The following is a 23,819-nucleotide window of genomic DNA, read 5'->3' as shown; positions in this document are numbered from 1 at the left end:
GCTTTGATGCTTCCAATCGCATTTGCTTGCTGGTGTTGAGTCACCTTCAATCTCAGTTCTCTTTACATGAATCTAACCATTAATTAGTATCTCCTTACATTTCAAAAAGCTAAAAGATATATAAAAAGATCTTCTCCTTTTAATTTGCTTGCTGGTCCATTCCCTTCGGATTTGGAAAACTCTATGATAAGACACTGCATATGCATCTTGTTGGTAAGCAACTAAAGCCCCTACTTAAACCTTGGTTTTGTTTCAAATTCTAATGGGTAAAATCGCTTTGTTTTTATTTTCAAAATTGCTTTTGACAAAAATCAAATAAGTTGATAATATTTCAAAAGTATAAAAAACTAAAAAAAATAAAAAATTTAAATAAATAAGTTTTAATCTACGTTTTTAATATCGAGCAACAATTTCAATTGAAAGCTTTAATTCAACAGTAATATGTGAGTTCATATCCTTGAGTGCAACATTACATGATCAATCAGTTGCACAGTCTAGATGATATTGACTTTACATGGAATAGATGATAAAGGTGCAACCCGAATTGTATGCATGACCTGGTGGGGGTGATAACTCATATATTTGAGTCCTTAGTTGGTCCAAATAATCTTTATCTGATGGAAAATTCTTACCTACATAGGTATGCATTCTAAAAAAAAGTAACACATATATAAAAATATTTCACTTTAGTATTAGATGATTAACACATATTTTATTATTTTAAATTAATAAATATGTATCATTCATCTATCAGTTTGGTATATAGGTGTGGAAATACATCAAGTTTTAACAAGAATTTTTCATATTTAATATCTTATGTATGCCTTTTTTTCTCTTTTTTTCTTTTAACTGCTATTGAAAAGGTCTTTGTTTGTTATGGGTAGTTGCTAGCTTTTAGGAGTCTCTCAATTTGGTTTCAATAAGTCCTAATCTCTAGGAATCTGATTTGCAGTATTTACGTTTTTGTTTAATTATTTTCTTGGCTATTTTTCTTATGTTTAGTTAATCAGTGTAAGACTATTTGAAACAGCCATTGTCAGTTCAATAAGGAATCAAGCATTTCTTAGCATTAGTTTTGCAGTCAGGTCTTTATCTCTACAGCTATTGCGAATATTCTTACAAGAATGTGAAGTGATTCATTAGGTACTTCTATTATGTAGAAACTTACTTTTATTCAATATTGAAAACTGATGAATCACCTATCAAAATTGATGAATACCTGACACGATGATCCTTAAAAGAATATACATATAGATGAGTGAACAACAAAATCAACAAGATGAATTCTTCAGATCCACTCGGATGCTTAAGTTAGAAATTTAGGAATACAAGATGAAGATTATGTAGTTGTACAGTGAATGCAACATACCTCATTTCATGGGGCACAACCCCTTATATAGTGTTAAGTTGGTCCTTATTCGTTTAAGAATAGGACTTCTCTCCTAGTAAGTAGAAAGTTAGTCTTGCAATTGGATTCTTTTCCTCTATCTTGTTCAAATTTGATTCCTAGGATAATGAAATGCGCATGTTTTTCGGAACTTCTTCCTAGTTAGATATTCTTGTCCACGCATGACTTGAACATTGCCCTGTCACTATTTTGTATTGTTCAGATCTCCTCATGCTAATTGGACTAGGTGAGTTTTTGTACATAGTTATCAAAAACTGTAGTTTCTCTTATGTTTTTATTGTTACATCAATAATTGGATCAATAATTATTTTTTTCCATCGAAAACTTAATCAACTATCAATTATATAATAGGAGACGAAACAACAATTATTTTTTTACTAAAAGTAATAATTTTTATTAGTCTTTATAAAAATGAACGAATATCTGAAGATTTTATCAAATCTTATGAATGAAAATATTAATCAATCACTCTCTGATTAGTAATTGAAGATTTAATTTTAATCTAGAAGCTCTTGAAATTTGCAATATTTGGTTGGAGGAATCTCAGTGAGGAATTTCAAAAATCAATTTAGAAAAAAATTATCATTTGTAAAGATTAAAATTATATCTATGAATTTATTAATTTGAAAATGAGAGATAGTGAAATTCAAATAGAAAATTATCCTTTTGCGAAAACTCTAAGCTATATCTTTTAATACATTAGGAATCTTATAGATCTGAAAACATTCTTCATTTCCACAAAGAAGTAAGAGAAGAATATAGAGGAGGAGTACTTTGAGTAGTGTGGAATCAGGTATGCTAGTGGAAAGCCATAAGATGGGATCAATCATGTGTGTAAGTACCTAATCTTATGCCCTTTATTTGCTTTTCCCATGCATTGCTAATCCTCGAAGAGTCACATAGCATTTCATGTGGCCTTGATTGATACGATATTTGAACTGTATATTTATATTCTAGGCACCATCTTGCCCTTAAGTTACTAATTTAACAATAAGCTAAATCAATGATGCCCAAACTAATAGCCTAGCTAGGCACCTTTCTATTTGTTGAAAAATCCCCTTCTATGATGAGATTGGATAAAGTTTTATCATATGATTAACGAATTATATTTATTTTTTAAATATTATATTGTGTAGTTTAAACTAAAATTGGACCGGTAAAATTTTATTTTATTATTTGAAATAATGATAAAGAAAAATGAAAAGGAAGAAGGAAAGTAGATATTTTTATTATAATTATGTTTTAATCTTGATGAGAAATGAGATGAGGAAATGGATATTCTTTTCCAAACATCAAAAACATGGCAAAATCACAAATATGTGAATGATGCATCACTAGAAGAATAGGTTAGGTTAGGGCATTTTTCATTGAAGCCCTACTTCCAAATAGAAGCTAATATACGCTTTTTCTTTTTTTAATATCTTTCCATATTGATGGATTGCTTTTGGGACAATAAACAACCACCAAGAGTTAGAAAATGGTATCTCTTAGCATTGATAAGTGAAGTGAGAATGAGATATTAGAAGCAAACCAACAGGCAAGCAGCTACCTTCCTTTGGAAAGATCTCTGCAACTTTATGTGGATTGGCTCTTTTCTTTTCAATTTATGTTCACTCACTAGCTACAAGATAAACGCACTACTACTGCCCTTCTTTATTGCTTTTGTTTGGCTCTTTTGCTACATAAAGTGATTCCACCCACCACCACACTCAACACATGGATATCTGGTTAATATAAATTAAATTTCACATCCCTTTTTCAACATGATTAGATAGGTTCCATTTACATTTATTTACTCCCATCTAAACAAAAGGTTTTCATCAATTTTATGATGCATCACTCCCTGTCAGTTTTCCCCTTTTCGACTCCATAAAAAAAAAAAAAAACCTTCCTTTCTTAATTATGGTTACGCCCCAAATGAGAGTCATTTAAATTGACTGTCTTGCCCAGTTTGTTTGCTTCTTTTTCTCTTTTCTTCTTTTCGGCTTTTGTTTATCTTTACCTTCTATATGTTCGTAAGATGTCCACAAAATCTTCCTCAACAGATAGATACCAAGGATTAGAATATCAAGAGCTCTCATACGGTTATGTAGAGTTTAATTTAAATTTTAAAATTCGTTCAAAACAATCAATAACTTTGAAAATAATCCTTTTTCTCATCTTATCCTTTCTATATATGTAAATATACAAACTTTTATATTCACTGAAAAAATATTTACTTTTAACATAATTAAATTAAATCCAAGTGAGAAATATTAAATTCAAGTTCAACTCAATTATAAAATCTAGAATTTAACTCGAGATCAGTTTGATTTGAACTCGACTCATTTCAACACTCAAAGAGCTCAAACTCAATTTAGATATTTTATATTAAAAAAATTAAAACCTTTAAATTGAATTTGAATATGCTCAATTGAACTAGAATAAACTTTTAGTATAATAAAATAGTAAAGCTTAATTACACTTTGCAAATTTCTGGATCCGAGTATTAAAAGGTCGAATTCCATTCAATAAAGTGTTTAAATATAGTTCCAACTTGACTCAATTAAAACTGAATTAATCTCTAGTATTTTTCGAGTAACTGATTGGGCTTATTTGCACCTTTTCTTCCCATAATGTTTGATATATATCCGGTCTCATATTATTTCTATCACAGATACAAACTACTCAAATGTAATAGAAAAGTTTACAGCCAACTTATTGTTTCTTAAAAGACCTTCATCAATGCCACATGTATATATGCGATAAAGATTGCTTGTTGCTAATTATAAAAAATGAAACAGATCTTTAGAAAAAGAAAAACGAAAAAACAAAATATTGCTTTCTACAATAGTATTCATGTCGAAGAGTAAAACCCCATGTTTAATGATTAAGAATCTTAATGATTTCATGCCACTATGTCGATAGAATTTGAAAAATATCTATGATACAACAGTCTATATTTAGAAGACAATTGAGACATCCTCGAGTGACTATACGATGTTTCTTATCATTTCAAGGAACACGAATATATTTTCTGCGAGCATGAGCATATATCACTGCAAAGCCTTTTGCAGCGACTAACGATAATTGTGATCAGTAGCATGTCCTGCTTCTGTTGAAGAAAGGGCAAAGCTTAGGAAAGTAAACTTGGCCATCAAAGGAATAAGGGGCTAGCTATAGTTGGGCAGTCCATCTCCAGTATTATCTGCCAATAATTGACCCTAGTCATCTTTGCAAAAGCTTCAATCAAAATAAAGACTATATATTATATGACCCTTAGTTATCTTGTCATCAGAACCAAATGTGCCCTAACCACAATACATATATATGGAGATTTCCACTTATGCAAATTAATGAATCTTCACTTTCGAACACCTAGGTGAGACATCCGTCAAATATAAAACATGTAAAACCCCCGGATGAAACCAGACAGCGTCAACGCCTGTCTTAATCTTGCAGCATATACCCTATTATTTCCACCAGAACCCATTTTCTTCTCACGGCAAATGATTTCTGGGCCTCATTCAAGAACAAAAAAGAACAACTCAAATTACAAAAATAAATTTGTAATAGGAATAAGATAGCTACGTTTCATCTCACCATGGATCATGGATGGAACGTATCACTGGTCCTCCTATTTATAACCCTAAAATCAAATCATTCTTTGGCACTAATCTCTAATCTCTCTCTTCATTTATTGATCTGTATCCTACTAGATGTATAAATATCCACGTCCATGGGAGAGTGACAATGTCTCCATTAACAATTTTTCTTTAAATTTACACCATTTGTGTAGGAAAAAAGAGAAAGAAAGGGTCCCTTAGCTGGGGTACCCCATAAAACCAACACCAAAATACCAAGTTACCCAAGTTGATGAATTTGTTCAACTGCACGCTCATTTAACTTTGAGAAGATAACATTCGAATCTTTAAGAGAAATATATGCCAAATGTAGAAAATCTTCCAAAGGTGACGAAGAAGATTCCCAGATGGTCACTTTCAAGAATCGTTTCATTTCGTTGCTTACTGGCGTGGGTCTAACCGGCAGGATCAGTGGGCGACACATTAGTGGCCATTTACAGCAGACAAGAGCTCATATTTTATCTGGCCTTGAAGATGTTGTTGCTTATTCAACATCTACTCAATGAGGCTCGCACACTTGTGGTTTCCTGCGGGGAACATCTTCTTGTCAATAAGAGAGGATCAAGTTGCTTGGCACATGTACGTCTAGTCATATCATCACGAAAACCATGCAACTAATTAGCTTATATTAGCCTTCATACTATCACATGGATTATATCCAAAATTGTTTTTGAAGACTTTATGTGTGTGTGTATTTATACGGTGTGCTTGAAAGCAACTCCCACTACATCAGTATAGTGTTTTAGATTCCAAGATTACTATTATAATCTTTCATTCAAGGGATCGCTTTCTCTATTTGCCTTGATGTTTTACTTGATCAACGATATTATAAATTAGTTGCCTCAATTTTTGTCTTTTAGCCCTTAAATAATAATAATAATAATAACAATAATAATAATAATAATAATAATCCTTTGAGAGAAGTTGGACAATGTCTCAAGGTAAACTTCTCTTGTCTATAAACCAAAAAAATAATAATAAATAATAATAATAATAATAATAATAATAAATAATAATAATAATAATAATCTATATATATATATATTAAGTTTTGAGACCTAAAATTTTTTTGACATATTTGCTTAATTTTTGAGACGTATGATTTTTATTTTGACATATGTACTATTTTTAACACATAGAAATTCAAGTTTATATGTGTAATTTTATAGTTTTTCTATTAATTTATTGATTAATAAATTACACTCCTAATTAAACACTGAGTTTAATGCTAAGGAATAATATATTAAGTAGTTTAATATTATATTAACTAATAAATAGTTTTCTATTAAGATAATGATGCTAATTTTATTCTAAAAATAGCATATTAATTATATTTTAATATTATATTAACTAATAAATTAATTTTTAATTAGATAATAATTTTAATTTTAGAAAATAACATTTTAAATTATATTTTTAATATTATATTTAATAATAAATTAATTTTTTAATTATATAATAATTTTTAACCCTAAGAAATAGTAATATCAATTATAATATTAAGTTATATAATACTAAAATTAATTAATAAATATTTTTAAAATAACTTTTATAGTATTACATCAATAAAGTCTTAAAATTAAAAAAATTAAAAAAGATATTTAAAAATAGTTAATTTACTATTATTTTTTAAAATATTATAAATAAATAAATATTAAAAAATATTAAAATATATCTATCAATTTTATTTTATAATCAAAATAATAATAATAATCGTACAACGCACGAGTAAATAACTAATGAACGGACATATACTTAGGAGCAACGCGACCATAATTGAATAATTTTGATAGAAATTGACATTGACGTTACATTTGCATGGAAATCGAAGATGTTGATACTCAAGAAAAGAGCGGCCATGGGCATCATAAGTTATTGAATTTATATTGCTTTATTCGCTATTAGCTATGCATGCCAAGATTATATTTAATTTAAATTTATTAAAAATTTATTTTATTTAATGAAAATTATAATAGAAAAGATAAAATACTAAATTTAAAAATATATATTTTAGTGTTATCAAATTATTGATATAGAATTCATATAAAAACTTTATTTATTTTGTCATAATTTAATTTTAATATAACCAATTTTATATAAATATGATTATATAAAATATTAAATTAATTATTATTTTTGTGCAGAGTATATAAATTTTATAAATTTTATGAATTTTAATCAAATATAATGTAATAGAGGATTCTGTCTTTATAATTATCTCGAATGATAATTGTTAGATGTGTTATTCGTTAGTGACATGATGACATGGGGAAAATTCTTGCATACGCCCATGGGTTTGGACAGTATATATAAAATATATGCAGGATGCTTGTCAATTATTCACAATTCAACTGCTAAAGACTCAATATATGGGTTACTATCTAACATTTAAGTGTAAGATACTCTCATTAATTTGAAAATTTCGAACAGACTAACTTCATATTGTTGAGCTTTAATCTATTATTGGGCTGGAGACTTTAATTTTTATTTTAAACACTAGTAGACTTAATTCCATGAACACTAGCAAGATACTTGAAAAATCTTTAGTCATGCTTTCCTTGCGGAATGCGTGACAATATCCCTCCTGCACTCGCATTTCTTTTCTCCAGAAAGATGTGTATATTTGGGCCTTTTTAGCGCAACTTTTTATATCTTACGGGTATGCAGTGTATACAATACATAAATTAGGCCCAGTACATTTCACTCTAAATTTGGCCCCATTGTATTTAGTAATTAGGATCAAATAAGAACACGATATACTTTATACACCATACAATCTTAGTGATAATGGACCGATATTAAATTGATAGACTGGGATGGGACATAATTTGAAAGGTTAAGATCTTTCTACTGAATTCGGATGCAGAGAGTATTACTAAATAATAATCGTTTTAAGTAACTCAATTGCAATGGACCTGCCGAAGAAAACTACGACAGTCCTCATCGTGTTTCATGCAAAAACTACAATAAAATTCCCTAATAAATAATGCTCCATTAAGTAGGTTTAACTAAAGATAATGCTGTATTAAGAGGGATCCAGTTCCCAGCTGCTACGCGCAGATAACGCCTCAGGAAATTAATTCATTTTTAACAATCGACATCCGAAGTTCAGAAGCAAGTTATCATGCTGCAGATCAAACAGATGGTTTAAACAATGCTGAATCTTATTCCTCTAGTCTTATTTTCATTTCTTTTTCGTTTCTTTTTTTGAACATTTCCTATAGTCTTCACCTGTTGAATTAACAATGGCTCTGCTAAAGAAACGTCAGCACCAGTGCCGCTATCTGAGAATACGACACCTCCACTCCTATCCCAGCTACAATTCTTCACTTGTTGCTAACCTTGTCTGTGACAACGACACCATCCGCCCACCACTACCACCACCACCCCATCCCATAAACTTTTTCCTCTCTTTAATGCATTTTAATCAGCTTTGTCTGTTAAGAAAATGAAAATACCTTGCACCGTCAGATATTTAATCACCACCTGTATCCTCGGCAGATTTCTTATATTCTGGCTTAAGCTCATAAGTTCCCTGATTTGTTCCACGCTTATTGTACACACAAAGCTCATTCAGTATCTCCTTCAAGAATTGCTGCATAAACAAAATACCCAAAGTTTGCAACATGAATATTTTTAAAAACAATATCATAATAAGCACATGTGATGTAACCAATTCTTCCCCTTCTTCAGGAAACACAGCCAACCACCATTCATTTTGGCAGATGATTATATTTATTGCCCTGACTTGTGATGCCCAATGTGACTTAAAACCCAAATAAATTTATTTAATGACAAGCACAGAAAGTAGATCCTCAATATATAACAAAGAAAAGGACGCACCGCAGGTTGATCAGTTTCTTGCACAAGTTGTTTCAAGGCCCAATTTGGCTGTCTTTCGAATAGCTTGAACATGATATCCTCCAGTTCCCCACGATCCCTCCTAGTTCTCTTCATGTCTGACTGTTTAACTGGTGCTGTTTTCTTCTTATCCTGCTCACAAATAATTGACAATAGTTTACAATTGTCCATGGCCACTGATCTTTGGATAAATAAGATACTTCAAGGAACAAGTGCACAAGCATACAAACAAAAGCATATTCTCTTTTCCCACTTTCATCATAATTTAGTTTAATTTTACAAGTTCAAATAATGTGCAAAGTAACTAAGCTACACAACTTCTAAGTTACAGCGTGAGATGAGAGAATATCAATACCTTGGAACTAGATGAAATCAGGCCAACCATCCCTGGCATGGGTCTCATGTGCACTCCCCGGTCATTGTCAATTACCTTGTATTCAAATCAAGGAAGCAAAGAAAAATATCATAATCATATGTAACCAAACATGGCTTAGAATTGGACAACCAAATTCCTCACCTGTATTTGCCTATTCTTAATCATGGACTTGTTTGTTCTTTCACGGCATAATCTGCCATACTCCTCCATGTTCTCCTCATGGGGCTTCATGTCAAATTTATGTTCGACTTTACCTTCTATAGCAACTCTTCCTGCAAAAGTAAAATATTTAACGTGTTGCTTTCAGGAAAAAGCCCAAAGTAAGAGGAATAAACAAGAAAGAAAATTATAAAACCATAAAGTGCATGTTGTGCAGGATAAGGCATAGCAAATTAGCTCCAAGATAAGCAAGATTCATCTATTTACATGAATTTGCACTGTTATGGGCAACAGCAAAAGCAAAAGCAATTGTACATGTCTACAGCCTAGAACCACCACAAGATACTGAACAGTTCAGGGAGAATGGGAAAGAAAAAAACAAAACATGTTGGCTAGTCTCAAAGATGTATGCTAAGCACAGTACGCAACTAGTATGCTAATAGAAGAGATTGTTGAAAGATAACTAAACCAGTTAAACATGATAGAGGTCAAGCTAACACAGTCCAGATGGTTGATGCAATTCACAGTTGCACCAGTCATCTTTCCACAATTAACAATAACATAATATTGGTGCCCTAATCACTTTTTGGTAGGATACAGAATAAATACCACATGTGATAGCATTCAAACTAAAATTACAACTAGTAAACATCAGAGGACAAGAGAAATGAATAACCCTTCAAAAATTTGAACGAAACAATATCAGTTGGATCAAAGCAAATCAAATAAATTCCAGAAATTGCAAAACCAAAAAGTAACCCTATCATTCAACCAGTAACTACATGCAGAGCTCAATCTTTCATTCCCACCTGACCTTGCTCCTGCTGGCTAAGAGACATTATGCTGCCACTTTTATCACTCAACTCTCAAAAACATCAGAAAACTAAGGTTAGACAATACAAATATGTTTTTAGGAACTTCAACTACAGAAAACCTGGCATGTCAGTTATGGGGACAAATGGTTCAAGTCCACCAATGTTAAATACTTGAGCAAACAGTTATAATTAGAATTTACAGTCATCAATCATCCACAAAACAATAGAATTACAATGCTTTGCAGTATAGATAATAACTCCATGTTAAAAGAAAAATGAAGCCCCATGTTTATACTTCTGTAAGTTGCAATGTCTAATGATAACATCAATGTTCCACGCTTACGCTACAAAGCAATGTGAATTTGAACATATTGTCGAGAAAACAATAGGCAGGTAAATATGGTAGAAGCAAAAGGAATCATCCATGAAAACCCGCAGCATACAAAATTTCCCTAACTACATGCATCCTGGGTTACCGATTACAAGATTAGCGCAATTAAAACCCATCAAACTAATCATTCAAACGATATGAAGTAGAAACTCACCTTGGGTTGTCTCAGAAAAAACAGACATAGGAACGAAGTCTTTAAACATATTCAGAGAATAGCTCTTTGGCACATTCCCATTCTCAGTCCCAGCCATCTCCATAGTGAACTGATTATCATTGGGGAAACAGAAAAAAACTGTAAAATGATGAATTGCGAGAAAAATAAATCCTTCTATATAAACAACAAAGTGATAAACAAAGTTAAGTCTTTGCTGCCAGTTAACAGATATGCTCTCTAAGTCATTCAAGCAATGGAATTTTTTACCGAAACTGGTAACGGGTGGGATCAGACATCCATATCCATAATAGTTCAATTGAATTATTAAATATAGAAAACAAATTTACAGCAGCAAACCATTTAAAAAAAAATAATTGTGCAATGGTTAAGAACTAAAAGCAGCTGATGGAACACTGGAGAGGCAAGGCAAGATAAAAACACCTTATACATGAATTTCCCAGCATTTGAAGAATGGTTAACTGACGAAATACTTGATAAGAAATGGACATTTAAATTTCAAAATAAACACAGGACTACTACTTTCAGTGACTGGCTCAAGCCACAATTCCTATACGGTATTGCATTGTGTAATAAACCAAACCATTGCCCCTGAATTTTAGTAAAGTAATAACAGCTATATGTGCGGTCCAGATACCATTGATTTACTAGATGGTTATGTTAACCATTTGACTGAACTAAGATCTTCTATAAACTGAGCCAGTAAGACTAGAAGCAGAGCTACGTAAGCTTAAGGATATTTTCATATATTGTAGTTAACACTAACTATATAACATTAATACCTATATCAGTAATACAAAAAAAATATTGTATCTGCATAGCAGGTGTAAGAGCAAATAAGATTAAACACTAAAAAGATCTAATTTCAATTGCAAAATGGCTTTCTACGAAACAAATTTAGGGTTTTGACAAAGAAAGGAAGTGAATCGAACTGAAATTTGAAATTACCAATTGGAGAGAGAAAAGAGAACCTGAAGAGAATCGTCAGAACGGAGAGGATCGAGGGAGAGGACGACCTTAGCTACAGGATGAGAATCAGAAGAAGAAGCATGACTTTTCCATGACCTGGCAACTACTAGAGGACACTTCATCAACCATACCGATCTATCTGCCTTTGCAGTTTCCAAAATACCGCTACTACTGCCATGGTCTTCGTCCATTTCAGGACTTTCTTTTTTCCGTTTGTTTCGAGATAATACTTCTTTATCCTTCGCCTTTGTGGTATCCAGTTTTGATTTCTTTGCTTTTACTTCCTACTTCTAAGTCTCTCCTCTTTCGTCTCTGGTATTTGCCCTTCCTAATTTGTCGGTTTAGTTTGTAAACATGTAATATACAGAGGCAAACCGGACCCAACTGAACCGCCCGTCATTAAAATATATGCATATTGGACCGCGACTGGGGAGCTTCGCTCTCACGCGGGTGTTAAAACACGTGTAAAGACATGATTGGTTCAAATAATCTACTATTCAACTTGAAATCAATTGCATTTATGTTTTTGCCTAAGATCGATGGCATGAGGTTTTGTCATCATGATTCATGATCACCGAAAGATCAATTAAACTGAGAAGAGAAAAATTTAAAGAAAAAGAAAATGAAGTTCTTGATATACTTTTTTAAAATATAATTTTCAAGTTTTCTGATTCTCACAATATTTCAAGTTAAAATCATAAAAAATAAATCATTGTCCTGAATTCGCTAATCCAATGGCTCTAGTGAAGGAAAAACCAGTCATTAGTTTAGGCATATGAGTAACCCTCTCGACATGAATTGCACGGAAATTAACATCTTCAAGAAGACGCACAAGGTAAACTTCAATAGCCTTATAAAATAACCCTGAAACCTAATATTAACTTTCGACTCCTAAGCAATTTCTATCATATGCCTCATTCAAAGCAACAATTTCATGGGTATGAAGCTTTTTCACATTGTCCGCCACGAGCACTGTCTTTATTGTCGGTTGATTTCTTGAGCAGTATGAATTTCCTCGTAGTCTTCTTGATATGTGATATTTGTTAGGATACCATTAAAAAAAGAAAACTATCATTGATACATCAATATTAATTTTAAATAATAAAATATATATTAATCATCTAAGATCAAATATATATCACTCTTTTATTAATTGTATATATCAAATTAAAATTAAAATTTTTAATAAAAAATATATTTTTTTAATTTTGTTTTTCTAATCTAAATTGTGAATTTATTTATACTAAAAAATGAATATTTTAAATTTTTGAAATTGGAATGGGAAAGAAATGATATGGTTAGATTGGGTATATAAAAAATGAACATTGTAAAATTTTTGAATTGGAATAGGAAAGATATGAAATGATTAGATTGGGTGAGATTATTTAAAAGAATGTGTTGGGCCTGGTATGAATTTAAGATATTCGCTTATACTAACTACTAATCGTAGATGTGTATTATCATTATACTTGTGAATTTATAAATTTATATTACGTAATATTTCCAAATCATTTATGTTATCATGTAATTTTTTCTCTAGACAGTTAATAGACTTTAAAATTATATGATTTTTGAAATATATGATTACATCTGAATATAAAATATTAGTCAAATGATATTTTACTAATTAATTGTTTTGTTATATACATATTTACTTCTATTTAATAGTTTGTATGACTTGTGCTATTTCAACATTACATGTATTATACATAATTGAAATTAATTAAAAAAGTTATTTTATTTATAATAAATTTTAAATTTATTAATAAGTAAATTTTTATATTTATGTAATAAATAATAATATACAATTTATTTTATTTTAAAAAATAAATTTCGTATTTAAAATAAATTATAAAAAATATTTACTAATAAATTTTGAAAAAAGTAATTCCAAAATTGAATATAAATAATTTATAAAAATAAATTTTTATTCAGTTTGTGATACAAATCAAAAAATTGTTGGTTTTCTTATCTGCATGAACATTATCGAGTTAGTATTTAGTTGTATTATTTTTTTCTTATTATGCCATACATGTATATATAAGCATTAAGGTAGAGTGGTTTACTTAGACGACATCTCCACCATAGTACGAGATAAAGTTCATCCTAAGTGGAGGAGAGTCCTTTGTTTAGTTAATAACAATAATAGGAACCAAGAGTTCCTAAGAAGCTAAATCATATTGGAGTAGACTTTTAACTCTAGATTAGTATAAAAATCAGAAAATAGCAAATTCATGCTCACATAAAGTGATCGTTTTAGACTAGTATGCATCAATTTATCTATAAATTGTTAAATTAGTTTTTTTTTCTATAATAAAATAATAAAATCAGTCCACCAAAAATGATTATATCTTATTCTTAGTTTAAAGATGTAAGAAAAGATAGTCTTTATGGCCAGCTCACGAACCACTATCATTGCCAGCTCACAAACCATTGTCATCGCCATCATCATCCATAGGTTGATAATCTTGCATAATGGCCTCCTTCTGTTCAGTGGTCAGACTTGGATCATCTAATGGGGTTGGGAGAATAGGAAAAGTGAAATGTTCAATAATGGAGTGTTCAGTCCATAGATGTCCATTGTAAGTGCAGACAAGTGGTGTAGAAATATCGGTCCATCCTAAATTATTTCTTAGTTGTAGAGTGAGCTTTAAATCCCTTGTTATTGTTGGAGGGGCAAGATGTAAGGGCATTTCAATCGTTCTCCAATAATGACAGATATTTTGGGTGGCATAAGTGTCTTTTGAGAGCTGAAGGTAAGACCTGTGAAGAATATAGATGGCATGATATCCTGAAGCTTTGAAGTCATTGTCTATGAACAATTTATTTTCATGAACGATTTTGAGGAGATCCTTTTTCCATTGGTATGGGGTTTTGAACCAAGTGATATATTTTCATGGATATGTTCTTGCATTTGTTTTAATATTGAAGAAGTATAGGAGGTCCATGACTGGAATTTCTATAGCATGATAACAAACTGTAGAAAGGCACCATAGAAACCATAATTCATTTTCAATTTATGGATGGGTAGGAGAAAGGTGATAAATTAAGCACCAAGGGTAATCTAGATAAAAAAAACTGGGTTGGATGGGAGAAAGAAGGTTTGTTGGATAGTTGCCAAGTAATGAAACATCATATTTTTGGCAAAATCGTTGACCTGTTTTGTTGTGAGATTTGTGGGAAGGTCTGGTGGTGAGGGAGGTTGCAGAGGGTTTTTTTAAAATGAAGAGGCCATGAAGATGATGGGAAGATTAACTGTGGAGGTGAGGAGGACAATAGGTTGGTGTTTTGGTTGTGGCTTTGACAGTCTGGATAAGAAATCTGGGATGAGATTTCTCGTTCCTTTTATATGCTGAACTTCAAAATCATATCTGCTGAACCATGATTTTAACCTCGATAATCGAGGTTCTTGTAAGATCTTTTGGTTGGACTCAAGGATTTTTAGAAATGAAGAATTATCCATCCGAACCAAGAAGTGTTGACCAATCAGGAAAAACTCAAACTTTTTTATCCCGTATTTGACTGCCAAGATCTATTTGTATGTTGAATGGTAATGCTTTTCTGATGGAGAAAATTTTCCTGATACATAACCACACAGATGTTCCTTGTTGTTGAGGTTTTCAAGAAGAATGGCCCCCCACGCATGATCAGATGCATCAGTCTGTAGGATAAGATTTCCTATACATGGAATGGTGAGGGGTGGAGGATTGTGAGCCAATTCTTTGTCTCTGAATAACTGTAGTCTGTTCTATTTCCCAAAGAGGAGGGTCCTTTTTTAGCATTTTAGAAAGATGACATGTGTAATTGGATAGGTGTGGTATGGCTTCCCTGACATGGTTGAGTATCCCAAGGAATTGTTGTATTTGCTTTACAGAGAGATTCTCATCTGGAAAGTAATCAAGCTCTTTTGTCAAGTGTGGACCATATGTGTATTGGCCGTCTTTGAAATGTATGCCAAGAAACTCTATCTCTTGCTGGCCAATAATACTCTTTAACTCCGACAGCATGATTTCATACTTTTGGATAATAGCAAGGAATTGTTTTAGAAGTTGATGATGTTCCTCAGCTGTTTCCGAGAATAGGAGAATGTCATTAATGTAGATAAGGGAGGAGTAAAGGATAGGCCCAAAGATTTATATCATTATTTTTTGAAACGGAAAAGGAGCTGTTTTGAGCCCAAAAGGCATGACTATCCATTGATATTGGGCGTTTGGGATACAAAAAGCTGTTTTATATCTTTCTGAGGGATGGATACCCAATTGCCAAAATCCAGCCTTGAGGTCAAATTTTGAATAGAACTGGGCCTTTTGAATATGGACTTTTAGGTTTAAAATTCGAGAGAGAGGAAATTTGTTGTCTTGTAAAAAATGATTCAGAGGCTTGTAATCAATAACAAGTCTCTTTTTCCCCCTTAATTTTTCAGATCTTTTTTCCACATAAAAGGCTTGACAGGCCCATTGTGAGGTTGTGGGCTCAATGATGCCTTGTTGTAGTAGAGTCAAGCATTCCGATCTGGCAAGGGCTAGATCTGTAGGAGACATTCCTAGATGGGTGGCCTTTGTTGGGTTGATATCTTCATTGAGCTTGAAAGGGAGGCTGATATAGAACTGGGGATTTTTCCACAAGGGAAGAGGGTGTTGGAAATGTGAATGGGATTCTGGACAAAAAGGAAGGAATTTTTCTTTGTATTGTAGGAATAGTGGTTCTGTATCTGCTATAGTGAACAGATTAGAGGTTTCTGTGTATAGGCAAAATTGTCTCTTGAACTTTATTCCATTGGGAAAAATCTGAAGCCTTTGAGCTTGATGATAAACATCAAACCCTATTAAGAGGTCTTTGTTTGGGAGATCTGAGCTAATGATGTGCGTGCATACCATGCAATTAGGAAAAAACTGAATCCCGATTTTTTGCCTTGTGATTAGAGTAGTCTTGAAAGTTTGACCATTTGCTGCTCTGAAAAACTGAATATGAGATTTCCAGTATTCAGATGGGAGGACTCCAGGATTCATCATGCTTCTTTGAGCTCCAGTGTCAAAGAAAACTATAACTGGAACATGTTTTGCATACTTTGAAGGCAAGACTTGTATAGGAACATAAGGAACTAGAGGAATATTAGTAGCAAGCTGAGATAACTCAGGAACTGGATATGGAGAGAAAGGATACTGCATCACATTTGTCAGAATGTCTTTTTCTTCTGTTGAGGGAAGACTGATCATCAGAATTGGAATCTCACTATCAGAATCTGAAGAGGACTCTTCTGAAGATTCAGTAGAGTCGGAATATTCTGCTTCTATTCTAAAGAGACTTTCTGGAGTAAGATCATCTTGTTCTGATAAGAGAGACTCTATGTCTTCTTCGAATGAAATTGGTAGAGACATAGACATGCTGACTTGCTATATCATCCTTGCTGATTTTTTCGGATTTTGAGGGCAATTCTTAGCATAATACCCTCTCTTTCGGCAGATGTAGCATCTGTCTGATTTGTGGCCTTGATTCCTCTTCTTCCGGAAGTATTTGAATTCTTTTGAATGTGGCCTTTTTTCTCTGAATTCTTTACTTCTGCTGCGTGGGTATTTTTGATGTCTGATTTTCTTCTTGTGACTAGAGAGAATGCAATTAGAAGCCTTGCATTTAATCTTGAGGTGGCTTTTGTTACAGGCCTTTTGAACAATCAAATCTCGCTGAGACAATCTTCTGAACAATTCTTGCTGGTCACATAATCTCTTGATAGAGGAAAGAGTGAACTGCCAGATTTCTCCAAGAGTAATAGAGGTGACTGGTTTCTTTGTTGCGGCGATCATGTTGTTGACTTCTAGTTGTATTTCATCTGGTAATGAGGTGATGAAAGTATATTTCAATATATCATCACCATCGTGCCCTCCAATGACATAATATAACTTGGACATGGCAGAATAGTGTCTTTTCAGATCCTTGATCTTCAACAAACAATATTTTTGATCAAAGTATTCCTGTTTTTGTTGTCGTATAATGAGATCATAACTTCCAAGGAACGATTATGGAGGACTGTGACTGCAGCTGATGGGGTTGGTAGCGTCTCAAATTAGAGCCTGGTATACTCAGGCTGTGACTGGAACTAATCTCTTAAACTCCCTGTGAATCTCGTAACAAATTCAACAAGAACTTTTTTAAGTGTGGCACCATCAAAAGTCATTTGGAGATCTATCCATGCCAAAAATTCAGAAAGCTTATCCCTCTATTTTGATGGAGGCAAATCATCAAAGGTGAACCAAGGTCTCGTGCCAGTTGTCGGTTTTGACCTCGGGTATGAAGCTCCAGTAGGAACAAAATATGACTGTGCATTCTCTATGCCATCCTCAGGCTCCACTACTTCTGGACTGGGTTCAGTAGTAGAGGTATTCATGAGAATTTCTGTGATATCGGCCATCTCAGAGGTATTCGAGGAAGAATTAGAATCATAAAGGTTGATGAGTGATTGGTCTGGCAATCTATTTTCTTTAGAAACTGGAGGAGGAGATATTTTCTTTTGTTGAGTTATGGAGCCTTTTGGGTATAGATGTGAGAAGGTACCAAAGGGTTGGTAAAGAGTTCCTTCTTATTTTGGCTGTGGGAGAAAAGGAAATGAAGAATAGTATGAGGGGGCAATGACAGAAGATGTAGAAGCTGCTGATGTAAAGGAAAGGATTGTAGAAGACTGATCTTTTCTAAGGTCATGTTCAATTTGATCAATCTGCCTTTTGAGCCTTATAATTTCTTTTTCCTTCTAGATTAAAGCTGGTGTAATCGGTTGAGGAACTCGAAGCTCTCTATCCAAGACTTGATATTTGGCGGTTAGAGAAGAATATAGTTGGAGTACTTTTTGAGAAAAGGTGTCCAACTTCTGGTCCAACTTGTGAGCCAAATGAAGAGCCTGGTCCAATTTTTCATCTATCTTCTTTAGATAAGAATTCTGAACTATGGAATTTGAGGTCTGCCAATTTATGACCTCTTCTGGTGGAGTGAGAGGCTCTATGGATCCTGAGGGAGTAATCCTTGAGGGGAGAATCTCCGGTCTTTTATTTTCGGACTTCCCTGGGGGAGTGAAATCTTCAGGCTGGAACATGAAACAGCTTTGGATTGCATAGGGCGGTTGAACTTCTGGTAAATCAGAATGAGTCTCTTCTCTGCAAGTAGTAGAAGGCTTTTTCTCAAACACAATTCCCATTTGGGCCAAAAGTACCTTCACATTTTTTAATTATGTACTATTTAATTAATATGATGATCTTAATTCTATCTATTATATAATCAATATTCTAGTTACTATTTATGATCTTAATTATAGTTAATATTTTTATATAATATTTTCATTTGATTTTGGGTTTTAACATGGGGAATAGTAACTAGAGAAATACAATCTTTCTAGGAAAATGGAAAACACTTGTATTTTCAGAATATCATCATAACACTCTATCATTATAAGTCTATTTTTTAATTATAGATTATTAACTAATAATATTTTAAATAATTTATTTATGTCATATGTTCTTCTACTAATAAGATTATTAATTAATTTATATATAATTTTAATTATTTATATGAGTTAAAATTTTATAATTGAATTTTATAATTGTCAAGTACCACTAATTAAATTTTAAAAATAGATAAATAATTTTAATAAATAAAAATAATATATTTAATTACTCAATAATTAAGTACTATATATAATTGATTAATCTAGTATTTAATTATAATAATAAATTATTACAATTAAATTAATATTAATATTTATAAATTTATATGGTACCGTACACCTGGAATATATTAACATGACTCTTTAATTTTTTATTTTTTTAAATGACTTATTTTGTCATTATTTAACTGTTCATCTCAACTATTTTACTTGTTCAGGAAAAATCTCAACAATTTTACGACATTATCACTAGTAAACAGTACCAATCAACATCTCGATGCTACCTAATCTCTATTTTCTAAATATAAATTCTTTTCTCTCGCTTATAAACAAATAATAACATGTGTCATATCCTCTCTATAATACTTCTTAAAAGGATTGGGATTTATCCCCTCAAATTTATTTGCGAGACAAGCCCCTCAGTTCCTAGCATTTGCAAATTAGGGTTTAGGAGATGTGTGAACAGATCATTAATTTATTTATCTGCTCGTGCATGATTATTTACGCCTTAATCCACATGAAATATAAAATAAAAGCCTTAAGGACCGTTAAAACTAAAGGGCTCATAAACCAGCTATACATACTATACACAGACTATTTAAATGCTTCTTTTAACTATCTTGTGCCCTTAACTATGATCCTTAAAATCTACTTTAAACGTCACCCTTATAACATCCTAACGGTCAAAATAAATGCTACCCCATTAATCAAACCTGAAATACACACATTTGCCCTTCTTCCTAAAATTAAACTAGTTTCTATACGGACTAATCCTTGCTCCCTCAGACAGTTATATATATATTTTTTATTATAAAATAAATAGATAAATAAAGTATTTATTTTAGCTGAATCTGGGTATCTACAACTTTTCATCCGCTTATAATTTATGATTTTTCTCTGTAATTCAGTTCTGTAACAAGTGCAAATTGTATACAAGATTGATCCACTTGGGTTCAATTAGCCAAAACTTTTATCTTCGCTGTCTTCAAGGGTCTAACTATTTCGGAAAAAATCAAAATAAGAAGAAAGATTACTAAATTCACAAGATAAATTAGAAAGAAATTGACCAAAAATATAAGCATAAAACTAGATGAATTAAATATTTTAGTTCATCAATTGTTCAGAGTTACCATATATGTAATGATCATATACCGGGGATTGCCACTCCTAGGCCCACTATATGTAAGGAATTATAATTCCAATAACTATAAAAATAACTTTCTAATTTTAACAAATCAATGTAAAAAAGTTGATCTTCAAAAGAAAATCGTTACTAATGTTATTCCTACTAATCGTTATGGCGCTGAAATTTTAAATATTTTTGACACTGAAAATGCTGAATATTGCTATAACTAGAGCTGATATTACTACTACATGTACGGATAATTTTCATTTGTATCATCTACAATCAAATCTTCATTTACATTGATATTCTTAAGATTACTAAAACTATAGCCTTCAGTTGTATTCTAATTTCATATTGGAAAACAATATTTTCATCTTGTCTGGATTAGATAATTGTTAAAATACTATATTATAAAAATATTAAACTAATTGAGTAATGCCAAATTATCGGTTTAACAAAGATTTTTGTTATAAGAATGTCCACAATTATTGCATATTAAAGAGTGTTGCATCACGATAGCAATTTCTTTGAAGTCTTGCAAATTAATGAATCTAGCTGTGGCCTGTGAGCATAAATTGATAGGCCAATTGGGAAGAACTGATAAAATGACAACAATGAAAGGTGTGGACGAGATGAGAGATAGGCAAGCAACAAAGCGATTGAAAACGACTTTGGGAAGAAAAATGTGATTTAAGTCCTTATCAACCAAACACCTATTTCAAAATTAAATTTTACTATAATTTGAGAAATCAATTTTGTGATCTAAGCAATGACTCCATTCAGAGAAATCACCAATTAACAAAACTATTAATTTAGTATATTAATTAAGAAACTAACAAAGTTTTATATCTAATATATGACATATAGTCAATAAATTATATGGATTTAATTCAGTCTTAGTTAAATATACATATAAATATATTTTAAATAAAAAAAATAATTTAAATTATACAAAGTTTTATAGTAATAATGGACAAAGGGGCAATAAATTTCTCAATAAAATAAAAATCACAAATAGAAGCAAAGAAAAGTGTAAACGAAGCAGCAGCAGGGCTGGAGATAAAGAGTGCACGCTCTAACATTGGTCGTTCTGTTTGATAGAATTAATTTAATGCTTTAAATTTTGTTTTGTAGCTCATCAAGTTGCAGCTGAACCCAGTCAGCTAGTATAAAGCATAATACGTGTCGCGATCATAGTAGCTAATCAAGGAACCAGTCCACTCAACTACCAATATTTTAGGAACTACTATTTATACGTCTCCAGATATCTCACTGCTCCACATATTTCTCACCAACAATGGAGCGCTCTTGCTTCCTTTCTCTCATCGTTTTCGCCTTCCTATCCTCTTCCATCCTGTTCACCGCTACCTCCGATGAGCTCGATGATCCTCTCATTAGGCAAGTGGTTCCGGACGTAGAGGATTATCTCCTGAGCGCCCAGCATCACTTCACTGCTTTCAAGGCTAAATTCGGGAAGAACTATGCAACTCAGGAGGAGCACGATTACCGATTCAAAGTTTTCAAAGCTAATCTCCGACGAGCGCAAAAGCACCAGCTGATGGATCCTTCAGCGGTACATGGAGTTACCAAGTTCTCAGACTTAACGCCACGCGAGTTTCGCCGTCAGTATCTCGGCTTGAAGAAGCTTCGTCTTCCTGCAGATGCTCACGAAGCGCCGATACTTCCGACTGACGGTATTCCCGAGGATTTTGATTGGCGTGACCACGGCGCCGTTACTAATGTTAAGAACCAGGTATGTTTGTGTGACTAGATATTATGTGGTAAACGAGCAATACCCTCACTAGATATAAAAATTTTAACAACGAAATCCCAATTTGCTATGAAATTTTACAAATTCGTCGCTTTTCTAATTCTAGCTATAATAGTTGTGATGTCTGGGTAATTTTAACGTATGTACAGGGATCATGTGGATCGTGCTGGTCGTTTAGTGCCGCTGGTGCTCTAGAAGGAGCTCACTTTTTAGCGACGGGTGAGCTGGTGAGCTTGAGTGAACAGCAGCTTGTGGATTGTGACCATGAGGTTTGAATTAAATCACCTCTTCTCCTTAAAAAGTCAATTTAAAATCACTAATTAATCATTTCCACGTCACTGTCTTTATGTATACTGGTGCTTTGGTAACTTGATTAATGTGATGTTTTGGCAAAGAATTGGCTATTGTATGTCTTTTTTATGGTTTTCATTAATCATAACAAAGTTCTAATACTCTGTGCAGTGCGATCCAACAGAATACGGAGCATGTGATTCAGGGTGTAATGGTGGGTTGATGACCAATGCATTTGAGTACATTCTCAAGGCTGGTGGACTAGAACGAGAGGAGGACTATCCTTACACTGGGAGTGATCGCGGGCCTTGCAAGTTCGAAAGGGCAAAAATTGCTGCATCTGTTAATAACTTCAGCGTCGTTTCTGTTGATGAAGATCAAATTGCTGCAAATTTGGTGCAGAATGGTCCACTTGCAGGTAGTTGCATTTTCATCTCATTTACTACTGTTTCTTAGGATTGTACCTATTTAACTTCTTCTCTTGGCTGCTTTTCTATGGTGCAGTGGGTATCAATGCAGTTTTTATGCAGACATACATAGGAGGAGTATCCTGTCCATACATTTGCTCAAAGCGTCAGGATCATGGGGTGGTTCTTGTGGGGTATGGATCTGCAGGTTATGCTCCTGTCCGATTGAAGGACAAGCCTTTCTGGATTATCAAGAACTCGTGGGGAGAAAATTGGGGTGAGAACGGCTATTACAAAATCTGTAGGGGTCGCAATGTCTGCGGAGTGGACGCAATGGTTTCAACTGTTGCTGCCATTCACACCACCGCTCGATAAATGATTGCATTTGGCAATTGAGCTTCTGTAAATATATGTCAACTGTGGTGGTGTGTATTGCTATAGTATCTTTATCTTTGCTTAGAAATGTGTAAGCTACTATGGACATGTTGCAGAAAATTTTATGATCTGATCTAGGCGTCATTTGTAATGTCTTATCAGGACTGTCTATTTAAGGGTTTGTATATGCTTATGGCTACCAACAATACTTAAATCTTTGTTAAAATGCATGTGTTAATAATGCTATTACCATATAGTTTTAGCAAGCTTTTATCTATATTCATACAATTTTCATACCAATTAGGATTATTTTCTTGGAAGCATCTAGGGGAACAGCGCACAGCTATTTTGTCTAAGCTGGTTGCTTTATTCCCATGATTGTATTGAGCTCGTTATTTTACTCTGCTTAATTCAATACGAAAGACAA

At 32.6% G+C, this 23,819-nt stretch overlaps 2 protein-coding genes across 2 annotated transcripts; one reads left to right on the top strand and one right to left on the bottom strand.

Moving 5' to 3' along the window:
- Positions 1-7,901: 7,901 nt before the first annotated feature.
- On the bottom strand, positions 7,902-12,132 carry LOC8275805 (transcription initiation factor IIF subunit beta). The gene is made up of 6 exons (XM_002510422.4): positions 11,777-12,132; positions 10,788-10,896; positions 9,410-9,540; positions 9,248-9,322; positions 8,875-9,024; positions 7,902-8,626 (listed from the first exon to the last, which is right to left on the bottom strand). The coding sequence occupies exons 1-6, from the start codon at positions 11,963-11,965 to the stop codon at positions 8,507-8,509; spliced, it is 774 nt and encodes a 257-aa protein (XP_002510468.1). The 5' UTR covers positions 11,966-12,132; the 3' UTR covers positions 7,902-8,506.
- Positions 12,133-21,765: 9,633 nt separating this feature from the next.
- On the top strand, positions 21,766-23,618 carry LOC8275806 (probable cysteine protease RD19C). The gene is made up of 4 exons (XM_002510423.4): positions 21,766-22,301; positions 22,469-22,588; positions 22,782-23,028; positions 23,115-23,618. Exons 1-4 carry the CDS (start codon positions 21,846-21,848, stop codon positions 23,390-23,392), a joined length of 1,101 nt encoding a protein of 366 aa, XP_002510469.1. The 5' UTR covers positions 21,766-21,845; the 3' UTR covers positions 23,393-23,618.
- The last annotated feature ends 201 nt before the right edge of the window (positions 23,619-23,819 follow it).

This window comes from Ricinus communis, chromosome 2, assembly GCF_019578655.1.
Source record: "Ricinus communis isolate WT05 ecotype wild-type chromosome 2, ASM1957865v1, whole genome shotgun sequence".
In the NCBI taxonomy this organism is placed as follows: Eukaryota; Viridiplantae; Streptophyta; class Magnoliopsida; order Malpighiales; family Euphorbiaceae; genus Ricinus; species Ricinus communis.
The sequence above is the reverse complement of the archived record's forward strand: the minus strand, read 5'-3'. Positions and strand labels throughout refer to the sequence as shown.